This window comes from Mixophyes fleayi, chromosome 12 (genome assembly GCF_038048845.1).
Source record: "Mixophyes fleayi isolate aMixFle1 chromosome 12, aMixFle1.hap1, whole genome shotgun sequence".
Lineage (NCBI taxonomy): Eukaryota > Metazoa > Chordata > Amphibia > Anura > Limnodynastidae > Mixophyes > Mixophyes fleayi.
The window spans coordinates 16,411,605-16,433,757 of record NC_134413.1 but is presented as its reverse complement, the minus strand read 5'-3'; the positions used below and the strand labels follow the sequence as shown (position 1 = coordinate 16,433,757).

The 22,153-nt window shown below is 40.7% G+C and overlaps 1 protein-coding gene across 3 annotated transcripts in view; it reads right to left on the bottom strand.

The window, feature by feature from the left end:
* Positions 1-22,153, bottom strand: part of MIS18BP1 (MIS18 binding protein 1) — a 36,871-nt gene that overhangs the window by 13,819 nt on the left and 899 nt on the right. For 2 of the 3 annotated variants that reach the window (XM_075192158.1, XM_075192159.1), the window contains exons 2-11: positions 19,402-20,025; positions 10,233-10,636; positions 9,563-9,636; positions 8,179-8,306; positions 8,015-8,105; positions 7,349-7,611; positions 4,446-4,591; positions 4,038-4,149; positions 3,653-3,925; positions 171-3,012 (exon numbers count right to left, since the gene is read on the bottom strand). In XM_075192158.1, coding sequence (XP_075048259.1) covers positions 171-3,012; positions 3,653-3,925; positions 4,038-4,149; positions 4,446-4,591; positions 7,349-7,611; positions 8,015-8,105; positions 8,179-8,306; positions 9,563-9,636; positions 10,233-10,636; positions 19,402-19,975 — 4,907 coding nt within the window. In that variant the 5' untranslated portion in view covers positions 19,976-20,025. The remainder of the gene's footprint in view (positions 1-170; positions 3,013-3,652; positions 3,926-4,037; positions 4,150-4,445; positions 4,592-7,348; positions 7,612-8,014; positions 8,106-8,178; positions 8,307-9,562; positions 9,637-10,232; positions 10,637-19,401; positions 20,026-22,153) is intronic. The other variant, XM_075192160.1, reaches the window with a different exon arrangement.

The following is a 22,153-nucleotide window of genomic DNA, read 5'->3' as shown; positions in this document are numbered from 1 at the left end:
TATGCAAGTGGGGCATGCTTTAGGTTTCAGCCAAATTTTAGATCAAAACCTTCTTTATCATCTTAAAGTCTCAATGCAAAAAGATGCCACACTTGAAAACACCATTTGGATGTAAAACTGCACTGCTAGGCGACAACACTACAATCTGTACAAATAGTTTTAATACTTGCTTGTAAAGTCGCTTGACTTCCGTTCCCGTCCATTCCTCCTCACGACTTATTTCTGCAAACAGATCAAGGGGTGATAGATTCTCTGATTTGGAACGAACATTTGATTTTAAGGCAAAACTGCCTTTCGAGGTCTGGGGACGTTTTTTGAGACAAGAATCATACACTTTATCAAGGTGCTTGCTGTTCCTCTTCGGTTGCTTTTGGCCTCTAGGTCCATCGTTATCATTGCTTTCATTGTCACTCTCTTTAGGATATCTGGTACCATTCACTTTTGTGCCACAAATGATCTCAGATTCCTTAGAGGTTTCTCGTTCTGTAGAACCAGAAGATTTTCCTCTGCTTGCACTGGGAGTAGATGTTCTTGTTTTGGTCTGAGGACTAATACGTTTTGCAGGATATTTCTTAGAACCATTCTCCTCTCCAGAATCTTCTAAATCATTTTTGAATTTTGCAGAGCGAGACTGCAGTCTAACTGGGGCAAGACTGGAAACTATTGATTTCCTTTTAACATTAATCTGTCCTGTAGAATCCTCCCTCGACTCATTTTTCTCTTCAGTAGAATGCAAAGGTCGTCCTAAACTTCTTGTAGGACAAGATTTTATTGACTTCTTTGGTGAGATAATACATTTTGAAGAATCGTTTCTTGGACCACATTTCTCTTCAAAATATTGATCAGAATTAGACAATTTCCGACCTGGGGCATGATCAAAAGGGGTTTGTTTCTTCTTATCATTATTCAGTTGTAGAGAGTCTTTTACGCATTCACTTTCCTCTTCCGAGTCATAAGACTCGGCCAAATTATACAGTGTCTGTGCAGAACAGGTTGGTTGTCTTCTCCTGCCTGGAGCAGGATCAGGACAGGTTTGTTTCTTCTGGTTGCTAGCTAGTAGAATAGAGGCCTTTCTTGTAATGGTTTCCTCTTCCGAATCCTGACTTTCTATAATATCACTTAGTTGTTGTGCAGAGCGGCCTTGTCGTTTTTTCCTACCTAAAGCAGGATCAGAAAGTGTAAGCTTCTTACAAGTTCTAGTCAGCTGCCCCGATTCCTTCCCCAAAACATTTTCCTCCTCGGAATCCTGAGATTCAACTAAATCACTCAGTGGTTGTGTAGAATGAAAAGGTTGTCTCCTTGTAGCTGGGGCAGGCTCAGGTGGTGCTCGTTTCTTACCACCTCTAGTCAGCCGCTTTGAATCCTTCCCTGAAACATTTTCTTCCTCAGAATCTGTAGATTCTGCTAAATCACTCAGTGGTCGTGTAGAATGAAGAGGTTGTCTCTTTGTAGCTGGGGCTGGCTCAGGTGGTGCTCGTTTCTTACCACCTCTAGTCAGCCGCTTTGAATCCTTTCCTGAAACATTTTCTTCCTCAGAATCTGTAGATTCTGCTAAATCACTCAGTGGTCGTGTAGAATGAAGAGGTTGTCTCTTTGTAGCTGGGGCAGGCTCAGGTGGTGCTTGTTTCTTACCACCTCTAGTCAGCCGCTTTGAATCCTTTCCTGAAACATTTTCTTCCTCAGAATCTGTAGATTCTGCTAAATCACTCAGTGGTCGTGTAGAACGAAATGGTTGTCTCTTTGTAGCTGGGGCTGGCTCAGGTGGTGCTCGTTTCTTACCACCTCTAGTCAGCCGCTTTGAATCCTTTCCTGAAACATTTTCTTCCTCAGAATCTGTAGATTCTGCTAAATAACTCAGTGGTCGTGTAGAACGAAAAGGTTGTCTCTTTGTAGCTGGGGCTGGCTCAGGTGGTGCTCGTTCCTTACCACCTCTAGTCAGCCGCCTTGAATCCTTTCCTGAAACATTTTCTTCCTCAGAATCCTTTCCTGAAACATCATCTTCCTCAGAATCTGTAGATTCTGCTAAATAACTCAGTGGTTGTTTAGAACGAAATGGTTGTATCCTCCTAGCTACTGCACTTTGAGAAAGTATTGGTTTCTTTCTCCGATTGCTTCTTCGTTGTCTAGGGTCTTTCCCTGAACCATTTTCCGGTTTAGAATCATGAGGCTCTTTTAAATCACTTGACGGCTGTTCAGAACGAGATGGCTGTCTTCTCCTAGCTGGGGCAGGACTAGGAGATATTGCATTCTGGCTCTTACTAGTCAGTTGATCCAAATTCGCTCCTAAAACACCTTTCTCTTCATCAATCTCTGCTTTACCACTCAGCGCTTTCGCAGAACGAGATTTTTCCCTTTTCATATTTGGAGTTGGTGTCTTCTGAGTTCTGCTCAGTTGTTTAGAGTCCTTTCCTGAACTAATTTTCTTCTGTGACTTCCGAGAAGCTAATGGATTATTCTGAAACTTCGCAGAACGAGGATGTAGTCTTCTCCTTGGTGCATAACTACATTGTTTTGGTCTGTTTGTTTTCACTTTTCTAGAATTTTTTTGAGAACATATATTTTTAGTCTTATTTATTGGTAGGACTTTCATAGTGACTGATCTCACTTTCCTTTTAATTGACAAAGAAGGTGCGTAGTCCTCATCAGAGGACTTGTTCTCGCTTTCCCTATTCTCCATCAAGACAACAGACATATCAGTCGCACTGTCTTCTGACAAGCAGATGGAGGAATTAGAGGTGGCCTCGGAAGTCTTTTTGCTTCTAGTCATTTTCTTCTCCATTTTTGGTTTCCCACGTTCCACATGTGTTTCTTTTTCAAGCCCACTGTTGTCCATAGAAGTGTCTTCTAAACACTTCATGCTCAGATCATTCTTGAAAAGCACGGGCAACACTCGAGGAGATTTCCGCTGGTATCTTCTTTTACTCTCCTCCGTGTTAGTCAATATAGGACTCTTAAAACTGCTCTGAGTAGTCATGGATTTTGGAACAGTCGCATGTAAGATGTGTTTTGGTGCTAAGGAAAAATGAAAAGAAGATAAATTAAAGCTGTGAATGGTAATTGCAGATAAAATGTTTTTATGGGAGTTCTTCTATTTTTTGGACTTGCAGCTATCATTTACTCCGAGGCTGTAGGGAGGCACAATCGCTAGGTTATATTCCAACATGCTATATTTTTCCTGCTCCTCCTGTTTTACACTAGACAAGAATAGTAGCCAAGTAGGAAAGAAACCAAGCATTCCGCTGTTCTCTTTGAAGACTTTCTTGCCAAAAGCTGCCTCAGCGGAGGAAACCTTCAGAAGAAAAAAAGAAAAGATGCGACTGTTTTATCTTTGTGATACACGAGGTGAGGGTACAGAAGTGCGAGCTTGGATATGTAATTAGCAGAGGCTATGGCCAGTTAAAAAAAAAAACAAGAGTAAAAAAAACATTTTCCAGGTGAGAAAACCAAAGGGAAGCAAAAGAAGAGCCGCAGGAGATAGGAGTGAGGGTACAGGCAATAAAATCTATCTATCCAGTAGATTATTACATCCTCTGCAAAATTCTAGAATCCATTCAAAAACCCATTTCACCCCCTATATTCCAGCTTGGCTTACACATTAACTAATTGACTGCTTTCTGCTTCCCTTCAATAGAGACAACAGAAGCATCAATACCATTGGAGGTAGCGATGGAGACTGCCCTGGGAGTCTCTCTACTGCCAGACGTTTTCTGTTCCCTTTCTGTCTTCCCTTCTGGTTCACTTTCAAACACACTGGTGTCTGTTGCAGTCTCCATCGATCCGTCCCAGTAAACTTCGTTTTGCAAACACTTCATTCTCAACTCATTTTTAGTCTGCATGGGTGTGAGCACCACTCGGGGGCTGTGCGGCCCATCCCTCGCAGGGAAGCTCTGGGTAGCCCGTTTTTTGTTTAAGGTGCGCTTTGTGGCTAGAGGGAAGACAAACAAAGAAAAAGTTTCAACCAATCAAATTGCTTTTATATAGAGGTGCGCAGCGTTTGAATAGTTTAGATTACATTAGACTGACAAATCTCTGCTCACCATTCTGTGCTCTAGCATTGGAAGCCGTCTTCTGTGGTGTGAATCTCTTTTGAGTCGTCTCCGAATTGGATTTTTTGATTCTTTTAGAGCCAGGTCCTCTGTAAGCCCTTTCCTTGAATAAAAGACACATATTAAAGGAAACACAAGTGGGAAAAAAATAAAGTTATTTGAAACGCTTTCAGTATAACAACATTCTCTTGCTTGGCCAGAATGACCCACTCGCTGGTAGCTGTGCTCCGAGGTTTCAAGACAGATCTGTTATTTGTAGAATTCAACAGACTGAACATTGTTACATTATCCCTATGACACAAAGGGACTATACAACATACAGTTGGAGTGATTTTGAGACAAATGATGTAACTTTCTGAAATAAAGTGTGCCATAAGAATACTTCCATCCAGTACTCACCAGTGCAGTGCTCAGAGGGTCCATGTCTACTCTGATGACGTTGGCATTCATCAAACAATCCACCGATAACCTCTCCCCGCACCAGTACTTGAGGACGGGCTTGATTTGACGCCCGCTGCGGCTGATGCCAGACACAGAAGAGCAGTCTGTAAAACAGGATGGATACAGAACACGGGCATTGTCATGTGTTTATGAAGGGAACAAGTACAGTTAAGAAGATGGCTAACTAGACCCAACCCAACGGCTGAGGGGTTCCTCTTTTCCAGGGCAATTATTTTATGATCATATGCCCAAATACAAGTTGCCTTATATAAAAGAGCATTAAACACTGGAGCTGAAATCATCCATAATCATGATCTAAGGTCTGCAGATTCTCGCAGTGATTGGACATTGCTGTGCTATACCTATAATTGAGTGCCCCAGATACACAATTTCTGCTTTTTCTTTCCTCTTTGTTGCTGTTATTCTATACTTATATTGGTCACCCACCAAACAGTATATAAAAAATAAATATAATAAAGCAAGGTTAAAGATGACAGAGGCACCGTCTCCCCAAACACGCTTCCCAGCGCAGACCAAGAAAGTCGTTCCGCATGAGGATTATGTGACATTTTCAGAGAAACTACATTTATGTGTTACAGAACGAATGTGTTCCTAAACCCACAAAAAAATGTCATCCTGACAATGTATTCATCCACTCCAGGTTCTGACCCTTCCACCCGAGGATTTGTGCCCACAGTCGCTTCGCTTCTGACTACAGTCCAGGCATAGTAATATTAAACAGTTTTACAAAAGAAAAGTACAGCTTTGTTCCTGAACTCCAGATCTGAGTAAATATTACACCTCTGCTATTGCCCTACTGAGTAGAACTCTATGATTACATGTAGAAGGTTTCTGGGCTTGGACTAATGGTGTAAAAACAAAATATGGAACAATTAATAATAAGTTATTTTTTTCTATTATTTGCATATTTTTCCCTATATTAAAAAATATTTATTAAGTATATTACCTTTATAAAAAAAAAAAAAAAAAAAAAAAAAAGTTACTTGTCCTAAAAATATACTAAAAACTTTAAACGAAGAAATAATTCCAAAACGATGAATCTCAAAAAAAAGCAAAAAATTGACTGGTCATGAAGAGGAAAATCCTCCAGACTTTAAGTGGTTAAACCCTTTGTCATAGATGTAAGAGGTACCTCTAGTTAGGAATCCCAAAATTAAAATTCTTGTTATGTATTGCTTATATCAATTTTCAGCCGAGCCATTTAATACCGGAGCCTTTACAGAATGATTTCATAGTAATAGGTTACTTCCGCAACCACCAAGGTGCTTATCCCTCAGTAAAATCAATGGTTCCTAAGCCATCAATAGATTGCATGTTTATGTATATTGTTTCAGCAAACAAAACGTCTGCCTTCCCTGTGTTTTGGCAACGGGCCCTCATTAAATACATCACATTTAATTTTTGGATATGAACTATTTATTCTTCTGCAATGTATTTTGCAATCTGGCATGTCCCTCTATTTAAATACAAATATTACTTTCACTTTAATTGCTGTTACATCACTGGTCCTGACATTATTCATCAAGCCACAGTTTATTTCTGTAAAGCAAGTCCACAAACATGTCAGACACACTTTGCCTGCTCAGATAGAAAAGTATCTTCTCCCTAAAAGGGTAACCTCCTGCAGAGGAGATATATATTTGTTAATGTTATTTCTTGAATGTAGGCTCTCAACAGCAAGACCTCATATTCCTTGTGTTTTCCAGCCTTTAACATCCTATTCACTTGGGCACCTAAGTCTAGTACCCTTTACCTGATCTCTTAATCTCCGATTCAGCATCTCTGGCCCGGTTTGATACGGCCATGCTCCTCGGCACAGATCTGCTTACGCTGCTTGTTGCTCCCTCTTTTGTCCCCTTATCTCGTACTATGCAACTTGTTTCTGTTTGTTATTTATTTATCGTGCAATAGGTTGTGCCCTACTATGTAACTCGTGTACCATGCATGCTGTTTGTTCATTGTGCAATTTGATGTTCTCTCCTCCCCAACCCCCTGTACGGCGCTGCAGCTCCTTAAAAACAAATGATAATCCCGCCTGCATGTGGTATATCCTGCTTCCTCAAAGTTACGCTGGAGGCTCTGTGGACACAACTGTTCATTTCACCATATTAGGTGGTCTTGCCCCAAGATCATGAGATCCTGGCAAAGTGTTCATCCACCGATTCATAATGTTATCACATGACGTTACCACCATGCCCATCTTACTCCCTCCTAAACAGACCTGTGACGGACGTTGACAAATACACAATGGCTCTGACGAGCCGTATACTTAATGCTGCTAAATGCCCATTTGCAGCAGCCTGGAAACAACCGGAACCCCCGGCTCTTTATTAATTAATAGGATTTGGCAAACATACCGATGTGAATATATCACGAGTATCATCAATGACAGCCCCGACAAATTTTGCGCCATTTGGAGCCTTTGGCTTTCCCACAATGGGACTGCTGTCTAGTCGATTCTATTAACACACTGTTGACAACTTTTATGTCTTGAATTAACCGACCATTTGCTATATTACACGGAGCTGGACCAGACATCCCCTCGCCTAAGTAGCCCTAACTAACACCCGCCACCCCGTCTTTTCTCCTCTTAGGTTTTCTTTACCAGGTTTGTATCGCCCTCTATTGTTGAATGTATATTTTGATAATGTTGTTATACTATAAAAATGCTGTAAAATTCTAAATAAAATATATTTCAAAAAAATTAAATAAAGTGATAATAAAACTTACATGCTCGTTAATCTGTACAACACTGACATTTATTTATTTTTTTCTCTTAACGCCATTTTAAATTTAGATGAACATTGAAATAAAATAACAAAACAGAAGACAGTACATACCACTTAGCGGTGTATAGTCTGAGGATTTACTCTTCTGGCTTCTAGCTTTGGAGACAATGCTGAGGCTGCTAACAGATCCCAGTTCCTTGTCTGAAACGCTTTTTGGCTTTCTCCCTTTCACCTTCCTCTGTACACGTACACGGTCGTTGTCAGTATCGGGGCTATTGGGAACGCAGTCTGTGACCCTTCTACTATCTCTTGTTACATTGTTGTTCTTCGGAGGCTTTACTGGCGAATAACATCCTGCGTTATCTGTTCCAAACCTACATTTTACAGATAGAGAAGTCGTCTATAAAGCTGGATTTCCACTTTGCCTCAATTGAGCAAGTGCTGTAGTGGCTCCTAGAAATATTGATTTCTTGTGAAATTTGCTGAACGTCCTGCTGGACATCAGAATTTATATCAAACTTAGGGATCTACTGCTCATTAAGAAAATTAGAAAACAAACTTATGTAGTTTTTTCTTTTTAAAAACAAAAACAAAAAAAAAAAAACATTTACAAAATAACCAATCAACAATTAGCTTTAATGTGTTCAGTGCAAGTTAGACAATGAAAGCAAGTGTCTGGTTGGCTGAAGTGGTTTGATCAATAACCCTCATTGACCTGAAGCACCTGAAGTCACTGTTAGATCAAGAATGCCGCCGTATGTGGTTCACTAAACTAACCTGTTGGCTGCCTCACAAAAATAGCGGACGTACTTCTTCCAATCCTCTGGAAAACCAGACGTAAACTTCTCCACCAGCCATGAGGGATAACCTGAGAAGACCAACGTGACGTTAGATCTGTAATGTCCCAGATCTTCTCCTGCCCAGTCGCCTCACAAACATACCTGCTGTATTCATGGAGGTAGTATCTGCCTTTCCTACCAACTCGTATACTTGGCCACTTATGGTCTTTACTTGTCTCTGTTGGATTCGATGCGCGATGATATTACTGTGCCAGTACACGTCCGAGTCGCTGCAAGACCAAAACACCAGAATTTAAGTTACGGAACTCTGACGTAACATTTTTGGCAACATGAAATCCATGAGTAACAATACAGAGGAAGGAGTCTGCGAATGCTTTTATACTTACACAGAAAAGTTGTCTGAGAAGTTTAAACCAGCAGGACAACCATGAAGACTATGTAGGGTGTCCAATTGGACGGGACTAGAGTGCATCTCACCACACCTGCACCGAATATTTGTACTTAGACCAACACTTGCTGAAAAGAGTACTATGACCCTACACATCACACTTGGGTGACCGACGTAGGCGTTATCTGCCCGTCCAGAGCATAGAGGTCTGTAAGTTTGGTCAGAACACACCAATAACAGTCATCAATAGACCATATTTATCAATATGATGGGGAATGATGCTATTGATTATGATAAGACCAATATTGGGCATCACAGTCATTTTAGGACCACACACTGCAATACCAGGCCAACTGATTAGTATGAGCTGTGATATCACAGCATGTGAGGATAAATTAACAGTCATGAGACACTGGATTCATTTTTCAATGCTGAGGTGTTCATAACAATAAAGAGAAAAGCTGGGATTAGATGTCGCAAAAAATCTCCCAACTCAGCAACTCCATTCTACACAAGACATGCGTCTCTCATCCACCCTCATTAAGTCTTCCCATTCCCGGTTACAGGACTTTTTTCGGGCTGCTCCCACTCTGTGGAATTCTCCCCCTCGCACAATAACTCTCCTCTGGTCTACAAACTTTCAAGCGTTCTCTGAAAACCCACCTTTTCAGACAAGCTTATAATATTCCTCAACCACCCTCTTGACCTTACTACATTACCCTATTACCATCCGTTACACAATTTCACACAAGACAACTACCCCCTGACCAACATTGTTGTGTGACGGGATCATTTAGCTTATGAGTCACTTTTACCTTTGCATTCAGGCTGAGCCGAAATGCAAAATGTAGACTTAACCTCATGTGTCAAACTCCCATTGTCCCATAGATTGTAAGCTTGTGAGCAGGGCCTTCTCACCTCTTTGTCTGTTTTACCCAGTTTGTTTATTAGTTTACTGTGTTTGTCCCCCAATTGTAAAGCGCTATGGAATATGTTGGCGCTATATAAACAAATGATGATAATGATAAAGTGCACCTACAGTAAATTTACCTTTAGCTACATTTTACATTTGAAGGCTTATGGCACTTGAGAAAATAAAACCAGTGTAGGAGAATGTAGTTTAATAGATAAACTTACCTACGTTTGCCCTCCACACATACTCCCCTGGACTCCACACTTTTCACAAACCAATCGCTTAGCGTGACCTTCTCCTAGAACCAATCAGAACCAATTGCATCAGACGTTGCAAGTGATTATTTGATGAAGCACATAAAGATGAGCTTTAATGAACATTATTTCTTGATGTTGACAATATACTGAATATGTAAGTTAAATTATAAGGTCAGCTATAGCAGAACTTGTATATTTGAAATAAATAGACCCTAAGCATAAATTCTTTTAGCCAAAATAGGTTGTTAGATACTTTCTAGAACAGTGTATCCAACAAGTATCTGACTCAATTTCTTATTTAGCTTAGCTTTTTAACAATACAGAGAGGAGGAGCGCCCTGGTTGCTACAGCGCAGAGCGTGCGGGGGCTGCTACGGGGCAGAGCGCACGGGGTGCCCTGGTTGCTACGGTACAGAGGGAGAAAGGAAGGGATGCGCGGCGGCAGCTATGGGGCACAGGGAGGCGCGGCGGCAGCTATGGGGCACAGGGAGGCGCGGCGGCAGCTATGGGGCACAGGGAGGCGCGGCGGCAGCTATGGGGCACAGGGAGAAGGGGAGGGGAGGCATAAGTATTAAATAATAATTGAGAATATAATTAATAATTACATGCATAACACAGTTGTACCATTTATCTCATACCTTATCTTTCAGCTTATCGTCATCGAGTTTGGAGGCAGCTGGTGGAGCTTTTGGTGTTTGTTTCAGGGGAATTTGCATGATTGGTGACACCACCATAAGATCACAGAGCTCTTTGAAATGATCCGTGTAAACCTGCTCCCTGTCCGGCTGACTTTTCGAGGGTGTTTTTTCTGGTGGTACTTCTCCTAAAGTCTTCTCATTAGCGCTGTGCGATGTTGTGGGGCTACAGTCTCCGGGGGTCACCACATCAATGGTTTTTATAGACACTACCTCATCTTGCTCCTTCTCCTGATCCCAAATGACGCTGTCCGGATTGAGAAGGGTACAGTTCACTAAACGCAGTTTATGGGCATCGGCAGTAGTCCGGTTTTCTTGCAAAGCCTGTGTCCTCTCTCTACAGGACTCTGGGGGCAAATATAAAACAAAACTTAGATTGTATCGAAAAAGTGTAGGGATAACAGCGCTGCTCTAAAGATATGTAAAGCTGCATGGGACGAATTCCAAACTCCCCAATATAGATCAATGTAAACATAATATTGACCCACGGCGCTATGAATCAAAATGTTTATTAACGGAAATACAGTAGGGCTATATGGCAAGGATGAATGCTAATAGATATAATTAGATTGTATCAATTGTTTTAATGTTTTTGCAACCTGACCGTCCAACCTGCGCTTCTATAGTGTATAGGGATGATGTCATGAGGGATTTCCACCGAGTAAGAGGATGCCGATAGTGCTATACAGAAGATCTGTCTCCAACCTCCTTTCTCAGATCTAGATCTTGATCCTGTGTAACCTGAATCTGACAGTATCAGACATATTAGCTGCTGTTAGATCCTGGTTACAAAAGAAAAGGAAAAGGAGGGAGCAGGAAAGAAATAGGAGAGCACACGTGGAAGGAGGGCGAACCTCCGCTACCCCAGCACAGGGCTGGAACTCATAATTACCTTATAACCGCTATCTAGAAATGACCATGCTCTGCACTAGCTGTTACAGGACTCCTGGGCTCTAGCTTCTCCATGGACTTATATCTTATTTTAATGTGCTATTCTGATATAGAGGATTATAGCTCATATTATAAAGCGCTATAAAAGCACAGTAAATAATTTGCATAATATTACTGGAAGAAATCTTATCCTATTTTTGCACAATAAGCATTGTGAGTATTATCTCATGTTTAACCTTATTTAATAAGTTTCCAGACTTTGGGGGGTATTCAATTGTTCCTCCGGGCGCCGCCGGAACGAGCGCGTTAAAACTATTACCGTTTATATGGTAATTACTCGCTCAATTTCAGCTCCCTGAGCAGCGAGCTGAAATTGAGCGAGTAAATTACCGTATGAACGGTAATTACGCGCAATATTACCGTATAAACGGTAATAGTTTTAACACGCTCGTTCTGGCGGCGCCCGGAGGAACAATTGAATACCCCCCTTTGTGTTCTTACTGGAGTCACTGTCAGACAGCTTGGCTATTGTAATTGCTACATAAGTGTAATACAGGGTATTATTTGGGTTAATGATAACTCTAGGTGATTTAAAGTTGAATTATTATTACCACCATTTATTTATATAGCGCCAGTAATTCCGCAGTGCTGTACAGAGAACTCCCTCACATCAGTCCCTGCCCCATTGGAGCTTACAGTCTATATTCCCTAACACACACACACACACACAGACAGCCACACAGACTAGGGTCAATTTGTTAGTAGCCAATTAACCTACCAGTATGTTTTTGAAGTGTGGGAGGAAACCGGAGCACCCGGAGGAAACCCACGCAAACACGTGGAGAACATACAAACTCCTCCCAGATAAGGCAATGGTCGGGAATTGAACTCATGATCCCAGTGCTAAGGCAGAAGTGTTAACTACTTAGCCATCGTGCTGCCAACAATTGAAGTGGGATTTAAATTGTGATGAAATTTTGAGTAAGGGGAGTAACCTAGGACCTCCTCACAGTGTGGTGAAACCAAATGCTGGTGGTAACAATTTTGGTATTAATAGTAGAACTGCGAAATAAAAGGGAATATCATTATTGTTATATAGACCAGGTCGTCTTGTTGTGATTATCAGCTTGTCACACACACATCATGCAGTCCCAGGTGAGTGCTGTATTGTGAGTCAACCATGCGGACTACATTTGGCTGCCCTGAGTGAAGCACCAGAACCACTGAAAGATTTGTATATTGCATATTTGTACTTCTGCTACTGCCAGAGGACTTTATATAGCCCCCTAATGCAGGCCTGTCCAACCTGTGGCCCTCCAGGTGTTGTGAAACTACAAGTCCCAGCATGCCCTTCCAGCTATGAACTGGTTGTCTACTGGCAAAGCATGATGTGGCTTGTAGTTTCACAACACCTGGAGGGCCGCAGGTTGGACAGGCCTGCCCTAATGGTTCACACACACACAACTGCTATAGCAGGCTAATAGTGAACCGCTTTCCTTAAAAGGAGAGCTGCCCAATTGTGCAGGTCTAACCGGACTGCACTGAGTGAGGTTACTTATTAGCCAAAATGGGATCCATGGGAGCCACAGACCCTGCTGCAGCCAAACCCCTCACAAGTGTGGCTGGCATTACATCCCAAGAGAATATCAGCATTATACAACCCCTGGTTAGACATGCAGGGTTCAGCCTCCAAGTTAGAGAGTCCCTTGTCTAAGGGAACTGATGAAGATGCCGCACTAGACTGAGGAAGGAGCGGCCCCCAAGAGCAAACCTAGCGAAGCAAATAACCAGTTATCTGCAGGAAGACACACTGCACCAACCATGAATTAAATATAAAATGAACAACATTTCAGGGTGGGAAGGTGTCCCTCATTTGGTTTTAGAGAAACAAGAGTTACAGATAAGTTAAAACACAAAAACTCAGCTATGGGGAATAAACCGAAGATCAGGATTGTCCCAATATATATGGTTAAAGGAGGGAAAGAGGACGGCTACGTCTCAATCATCATCAGCAATGCTGCCAAAGCACGCATGAGCTAAACAGAGACAGTGTGCACCCAGAAGAATTTTAATAAGGTTTGCGGGTATAACCAGGTGGCCGCGTTACATAGCTGTTCAGCAGAAGCCCCATGCCTGCAGGCCCAGAAAGTAGTCACCAAGTAAGACCAAAAATGGATTAGTTTCCTAGTCTGCGGCATTTATTTGTATGACCCTTTCCAAAACTAAAAATGCTTGCACAAAAGAATTAGGGCTTGCAAAGCGAAGCTTGTAAGTTTTGGACAGAGATTACGGTGGCAGAAAGGGTCCTGGGAAAGAAGATCTAGGTGTAATGGTAGTATGGACCAAAGATCCACATACCATCTCTTCTCCAGGCAGTCCTGAATTCTGAATTACTAGGATAACCACCCACGTAATCTTCTTCAAGACCTTGGGAAGGAATGCCCGGAAAGGAAACATTAACCCAGACAGAAGGGCTTGGAGATCAGCACTGCTTCCACTAAGGATAAATGTGGATCCAGTGTACTGTTACAGTAGCAGGGGAAGCTTGTGCTTTAGGATAGAGGTTATGAGGTACATATCTGGAAGGCCCAAATGACTTACAGATGCAGTGAAAACTTTGCAGTGTCTAGGGACTGTCACAGAAATTGACCTTCCAATTCTCTACCCCCTTTAATTGGTTGATGTGGAAGATTAGCTCCACTGCAGCCATGACCAGAGAGCTGTCTTGGTGATCGCTGTGACAATGTCCTACTGGACCCTTTGTGAGGGAAACCACACATAAAAGGGTCAAACAAAACAACCCAATTTCCCGGATGATGAATGGCAGATGAGCTTCTAATGGAGACTACTTGCAACTGGCTTCTTGCCAGACAGTTCCTTAAGAATGGCACCTATGATCACAACCAAGGAGCGACACGAGTCAACTTTTGGAAAGACACAGGGTTCTACCCACCAGGCTACAGATGAAGAGGTTGAGTCAAGTGAGGACCCAGGTGGAACTGTGTAAAGGGACCTACCTCCATGGACCCTGTAAGAGACATCACCTGATATATATAGTTGGGAAAGGAGTTTAGAAGGGAGCAGAACAGGGTTTGCAGGACCCAGATCATCTTCTGGGGGAGAAATTAACGTCAGTTGTTAAATATCCACCAATAACACCTGAGTTCCAGAAATATAATTTGTACATGGGTTTCTGTGATCTTGAAAATGGAAGCTGTGGTCATAAGATCATCCAGATAGGTAACAATCGCATTCCTTTGCCCATGAAGGAGGACGGTAAAGGCTGTCATCACCTTGTTTAACACCCTTGCCTGGACTTCAGGCCAAATCGAAGCGATCAATATCTAAAGTAGTTTATGAAAATAGCTTACCAAATGAACCTCTGATGTCTTTCCCAATGCATATGTAGAGATAGGCATCCTAAATATCTATGAATGACTTGAAGTTCCCAGTTGCATTGATTGGACTACCTACTAAAAGGGACTCAATTTTAAATTTTTCTGCCAGAGAAAAACCATTGAGGGTGTTGAGATCTGCCCTTCGGCACAAGAAATAAAGTTTGAGTAAAAACCCAAAACACCAATGCTGAGGCAGTATTGGGCTAATTACTTGGCAGTCCAGAGGGGACTACAAGAATGTGTGGTTTGGATAGATCAGAGAAATAAAAAAAAAAAAAAAAAAAGATGGGTCCTCAAACTCAAGTAGGTAGCCCCTGGAATAGATTTTAAAACCCACTGATCTACTTGGGAGGTCTCTCAGAAATCATCCTGAAACTGGCCATTGACAACGGAAGACAGCATCGTAAGGATGATTAGGGTTCATATTTTTTGTTGACCAAAGTTGTTTGTTTCCCCACCTGTGTCAACTTAGACAGATATGATTTTGTAATACACCCTGTGGAGGGTTTCTGGAAGGAGCTACATTTAAAAAATGAAAGAATAAGTGTGTCCGTATACACCTCTAGCTGTACTGCTGGCTTTTAAAGTGCAAGTTCCTACATCTTTGTAATGGTGGGAGTTCCAAAATGGACTCCACAAACATGATTTGTACTCCAAAATTAATAGGTCGTGCAAACTGGGCTCCCCCCATGAAAAACTAGGCCACCATATAATTCTTCCTGTTTACAGGCAGGATACAGTAGACCAAGCAAAAGCAAGCTATGGAAAATCAGCTGAAAAATGGGAGACCATAAATAAACAATAGCCTACCAACAAGACTATACACATAAATGGAATATAAATTATATATTTATTTCATATTCAAGAAAAAGAAACAGAGGGGAAGCAAAAACTAATCATATTTAAAATGAGAACATATAACCACTGGTGCAGTTGTGCTTCTGGGACAAAATAATCACTGTTACAAAACAATTAAAACAGTCCTCAGTGACGTCAACCAGCAACACACTAAGACAAGGCTGGAGAAAGTCACCTCTCAGGTCCCCAGCAACTCTCTTATCCTGCAGCACAAGTGGGTAATTTACCTCTGAAAACGTTTTTTTTGTTAAAAACTGCATTTGCTAAAGTGCTATATTTACAGCACAAAACAACCAGAGACCAACCAAGCACTTAGCAATAGCAATTAATCAAAACACAGAACTGATCAGAAAGAATAAAGCAGCCTATTGCATGCTAATCAAAAAACACAGCAGCCAATAGGTATTAAAACTAGACTAAATCAATAAGCTCCTGGTAGGTTAACCTGGGACATTTGCTTTGCAGACAGAAGACCTTTTTGGTAAGATACTGCTACTGATGACCATAAACACCAGTGGGACAATCCCTCAGGTTGTGGAGGAATCGCTCCACTAACTATTTGCTATACTGGATACAGAATCTTAGCAGACAATAGGGAGCAGATAGTTGTAGATTGTGGTTAAGGATAAACGTAGCTAATTAGGTTCATGGCTTTTGACCGGACCGGGAAACAACAGGGTAAGTCCACCAAATATGGAAGAATGAGCCCACATTGTTGCAGCTATGACGGGTAGTGACAGGTGCATTGTACCCCAGCAGAACAGAGCTGTAGCTCTGTCAGGATCCTGTCAAAATGATGCAGAACGTTTGTGGTGTCACGTGCACCTCTGTATGAAACAAAGTTCTTACTTTCAATTACAGAGAAACAAATCAATTGCAATTTTGGTTCACTAAGAACTGTAATACCAAAAGTAAACAAGTTGCTAGTAGATGGGAGAAAAATGTTGCACAATATAAAAAACAAAAAACACACATGCTGCAAATAAGAAATATTTTTTTTTAACTCAATCCACAGTCCAATAATAGATGTCCCCTAGCAGGTCTCTGGTGTTAGACAATCCATAGATGAGGAGTTAAAAATGTTTTGCAGACCGAGGGTCGATATTTTTTTTTATTTTTTTTTTTAAATTGCCCATATTCTTCAATATCTTTTGAACCATGACATTCATGATTTGCAGACTCCGTTTTTAATAGTATCAAGTTTAATATCTGAATGTTTATGGGATTGCACATATTTTCTCTGGCTCCCTACAAGTTCCTGGCTGATAGATATAACCGACTAGCTCTTGAATTCTATATTATTTTCCCCACCCACCTAAACAATAAACGGAGCTTACAATGATCGGTAAACATACCTGCTACTTTGAAGTGAACGTAATACAGTCTATTAACAGCACAGTTCAAGAACATTATGTCCTAAAGTCTCCCTCTTACTCCCTTCCAAACGTTCCTCAGCACAGTACAAGGATTTACAAGGCTTTTATATACTTCTACGACATTCACATGTACCAGGCTAGATGTATGGCATAAATATCAGACATTAAAGCAATCTGACAACCACACATTAAACACAAACTAAACAAAAACTGCACTAATTGTGGAAGCAGCTTCCTTTTAGAGACCGCTCAAAATACATTTGCTGGAATTGATTGCAAATGATTCCTGGGATTAGAGCTCCCACACAAACAGCATTACTATATGATGTGTTAATACAGAGGTTAGAGCCGGATGCCTCTCATCCCTGGGACTTAATTCCGAAGACTCCTCTGCACTAGAGAGAAGGGAGGCGCCACAGGACAAGAGGGGTACGGGGATTAGTGCGGGTGCAAGGGTAGCACCGGCTGGTATAATATGCTGATCTATGGGTAATTTGGAGGTCATTATTCGGTATCTAAATTACTGTTGTGCATTGTCCCTCAGAAAAGAAAAAATGTTCGCAGCTTAAACATTTATGGTCACAAATTTGCTGGTAGCTATCTTTTGGCCCAAGCTCTTAAATTATGGATATGTCTGTTAAACACTCACGAGCAGTAATCAAACGTGTGAGACTCCTATGTACTGTAAAGAGCATATTCGCTATATCATCCCTTAGTAACAACTACCTTTGCTCTGTAACAGAGTACATGTCAGTGACCGACTCAAATGTTACTCTCTAAGTTAGAAGGTTTGACATGCAGTTTATAGCTTCCCTCTCTTTATCCAGGTGATATTGGTCATGGATCCACTAAACAAAAAAACAAACGTTCAAATGTGAAATGCTGAAGACAGTTACCCCAACATTCTTCTGCAGTTCTGTTGAAAATTAAAGCTTTATACATAAATATTTTTAAATCTAGGAGCGAAACTGGAAAAAAAAAAATTAATAACCAGGCAAATTTGAAACAAGTTTTATATGTTATCCACTAATACTGCACCATATACATAGGCCCCAACCTCTTTATACACATCTCATCCCGCTAATATACATTAACCCCCTTCAATCTACATCACAACCACTCTCTATCCCCTTCTGTAGTCCCCTCAATCTACTTCTTCCCCTCACTCCTATCCCCCCAATCAAGTACATTATCTATGCTCCATCATAATTAACTTTTCCATTCTACATCATTGTTAACCTGCCATCCGATAATTAACTCCCTTCATCAATAACCCCGTCGCATGGTATAAGTCACTCACAGCTCCTCCAAATGTACCCAGTGCAGAAGTGCCCATATATCAGTCGCCCTCCAAGTACCAATATGCCACTGCTATCCTCACTAGGTTCAGAGAGCTACTAATCTGTGACGAGTTCCCCTCTGAGCAAGTTTAAAATTTGAGGACTGTGCAGATGGTATTTTGAGGCATCAAATATATTCCTTGTATCGCAACAGACAGCCGAAACCTCATTTCACATCTTTAGGATGGTTTCCTAATGGAATATTGACATAGGTCAAAAAAGATCAAAACTTAAACTAATCTGCTGTAACATCACTGGTCCTGCCCTTGTGTATGAATAAACCAACCCACATAGTACATTCCTGCACAGCAAGCCTTCATCTGATCAGACAGAGAAGCAACTTCCTCCCAACATGATTACCTGGTGCAAAGGAACAAAACAAAAATGTCCAAGACAAACCTAAAAGACGCTAAGAGAACACTCAACAGTTAAAGCTATAATCAGGCTGCCACGTTATAGGAATATATCTGCAAATGCCAAGAAAACATACAATACAAATTAAGTGCGGCACCACAGATTATATATATCCTATTTTCCTATAATCTGTGGCGCCACCTACTGGTTTTTGTTTTTGTTATTTTTTTTTAAAGAATTAAAGATGTAATTCATCATCATCACCATTTATTTATATAGCGCCACTGATTCCGCAGCGCTGCACAGAGAACTCATTCACATCAGTCCCTGCCCCATTAGAGCTTACAGTCTAAAATTCCCTAACATACACACAGACACAGAGAGAGAAACTAGGGTCAAATTTGTAAGCAGCCAATTAACCTACTAGTATGTTTTTGGAGTGTGGGAGGAAACCAGAGCACCCGGAGGAAACCCACGCAAACACGGGGAGAACATACAAACAGATAAGGCCATGGTCGCAAACACGGGGAAAACATACAAACAGATAAGGCCATGGTCGGGAATTAAACTCATGACCACAGCGCTGTGAGGCAGAAGTGCTAACCACTTAGCCACCATGCTGCCGGTGCTGTAATTAGTCAAGTATACAATTAAACATAATAAAGTGGTTTTACACGCTCTTTAAAGTGTACCTGTCATACAGTTTTGAAAAATCATATAATAATAGTTCACTGATTCAAAAGGGTCATTGCAGTGTACAGCTATTAACATACTGTACATACCATTTGCTAAAACTTTGATAATGTTGGTCAAACAGACTTTTTGCAAAATGTAGCTACTAAAGGCCTCGATACTATCACAAAGTATTTCACGGGAAAACACAACATTTTCTCACCTGTATGGCTGTCATCAGAGCTAGATTGTGCACTCAGACTTTCTGTTTCTGACGTCGTATCCTCTGGACCATTAACAATATCTGTGATGTCGTCAGTTTCACGTTTGCATCGCTTACTCACAGCGATTAACTCTTTCATCTTCTTAAGCAGATCAGCGGGAGATCCACAGCTACATTTTGCGTCATGGAAGAAACGGCCATTGTTTAGACAGGTAGTTGCCGGATTAGTAGTTTTCAACACCTGGCTTCGTAATTGCCGCCCAACATTTGGCCTGATGACCCTGAGATTTGTAAAGTCCTGGGAGGCAACGCGTTCTCGAATCAAGGTGGACTGGGGTGTACTTTTAAGAGCTCTTGTATCGGTCGCTTGTTGCAAAGCCAGTTTCTTTAATTTTTTAATTGGAGTCAACCTATTCGGTGCCATGTCGTCCAAACAGATGGAAAGCAATCGCATCTTTTTGCCAGGAGAAGCTGGTACAAAGTCTTTTTGGGCGTTTGCCCTCATAAAACCACATCCTACGTTCTGCCCTGTTGGCTCTGCTTTTTTTTGGTGTGAAACACTGGAAAATATCATGTTGATGCTTAAATGTATTTACTGCAGGGTCATCTTCGCTTCACCGCAATCTAGACAAAAAACAGAAAAGTGATAAATGAATAACAAATACACAGCTTTATATACATCCTCTAATTCAAATGTTTGTAGCTCCAGTCCTCGTAACACAGGGGTCAGGGAACTTTTTTACCCCCAAATATATTTAACTACGCCGATGTTACCCCCTTCAATTGAAAGGAAGGAAATCATATATTATTAATTATTGGAATTCAAAATTTTTTTGAATCTATTCAAAATTTCTTTGAAAGCTTCAACTTCAAAACTGCAGGTTTTGAAGAAATAATGTTGCTTCATTTTTGATACGAGCGCATCAATATTGGGGCATTTTGAGGTCAGAGCAATTTGGATACAATCTTCAGCATCCAATCGATTTCTCTGCTTTGTTTTTATGTTCGTTAGAGTGGAAAATCCTTGTTCGCAAAGGTAAGTTGTTGCAAAAGGCAGCAACTTTTTGACTGCCTCATTATGTGCAATTTTGATGCCTTTTCAGCTGTTGGCATCCAAAAATATGACAGATCTGTTTTGTTTTCAAATGCAATACGTGCTTCATTATTGCATCAAAGCTCCAGAAGTGCCTCTGCCAACCCTTGAGGCTCTTCTGGTACAACAGCAATTTCACATTTAAAGGGGTCTACAATCCAACCGACAGCATGTGAATCGGTAGCATTACCCCCAGGAAATTCATTTTTACCCCATTTGGGGTAATTTAGCCCTGTTCCCTGACCACTCTCTTAACAGGTCTTCTTTCAAAACATTTTCTCTATTGGAATAAAGTACGACAGCTAATGACCAAATCAAACATGAACTGTGAGGGGTACCCCGAGATCCATATTTCAAAGTCATTACAAGAGATCTGACATATAATTAACCAGAATACAAGGATTAGTCTCATGCATTTGGAAAATCCAGTCCTAAAGATAAATGAAAAGCACTAGCCTGCTGTGTCACACAGAAATAAACCATAAGGCAAAAAGTGTAAGAGTACGTGGCTCTGTAAAGCGCTTAGTCCACACAGAAAGTGCAAGATTTATACTTATCTTTATAATTTTTATATGCTTAAGACATGTGCTTAGGGTCAGAGTTTACGTTAAGGTAAGGAGATTTTTCCCAGTAGGATACAGGTATTAATTTGGGCTAAGATTACGTTTAGTTGCCCAGAACTCTGTTGAACATGCATTTCAAAGAAATTTAGCAGGGAGCCAAAACAATACATTAAAAAGGTAACATTTATAAGATGATCCGCTATAAAAAGCAGACATTTTGTTTTAGAAATAGCGACCGGTCTATGGAAGAGCCTCCCAGCAGATGTTATTGTATTTGTACAGTAACAATCAAGGTACCACATGAAACATGCATCCCCGAGAGAGTCTCCTAACATGTAAACAGTGATTTATTCAGTCAGTTCCACAGAAGTAAAACAGTCAGTCTTATAGAATTCTAATTGTAACCCAGCATTTTATTTTGCGGACCTACGCTTATTACCATCTTAGAGGCAGGGCATGCTGGAACATTTAGTTCCACCAGTGCCTGTTCTGAAGCCAAGGTATTCTTTTACAATTAGCCATTGCATATTCCTATAACTGGTGCATTGTATAAATTCAATTTTCAAAGAAAAGCATCTACCAGGGTTGGAACTGAATGCATTTATATGTCACTGATCATCAGGCTTTTCTACTGCATATTTACATCTGTGGTCTCTGATTAACCAATTCGTAGTGGATAGAGATATAGAGATATATATATATATATATATATATATATATATATATATATATATATATATATATATATATACACACACATATACATATAATATAGGAAACAGAATGTGCAACCCGTGCTTTGCTTTATTACACATATATATATATATATATATATATATAGACCATGATATACAGGAAACACGATGTGCAACCCGTGCTATATATATATATATATATATATATATATATATATATAACAAAAATAGATATATATAATGGCGCTAATTACCACAGCGTAAATATAATCTGAATAGACAACTGGTATAGATAATATATAAAGTCCAGTTTTAAGGGATCAGTCCCAAAACAACACTTAGCTCGGTTGAGAGTGGCAGCCTCAGAGTACTTGTAGCCAGATGGTTAGTCCGGATAACGA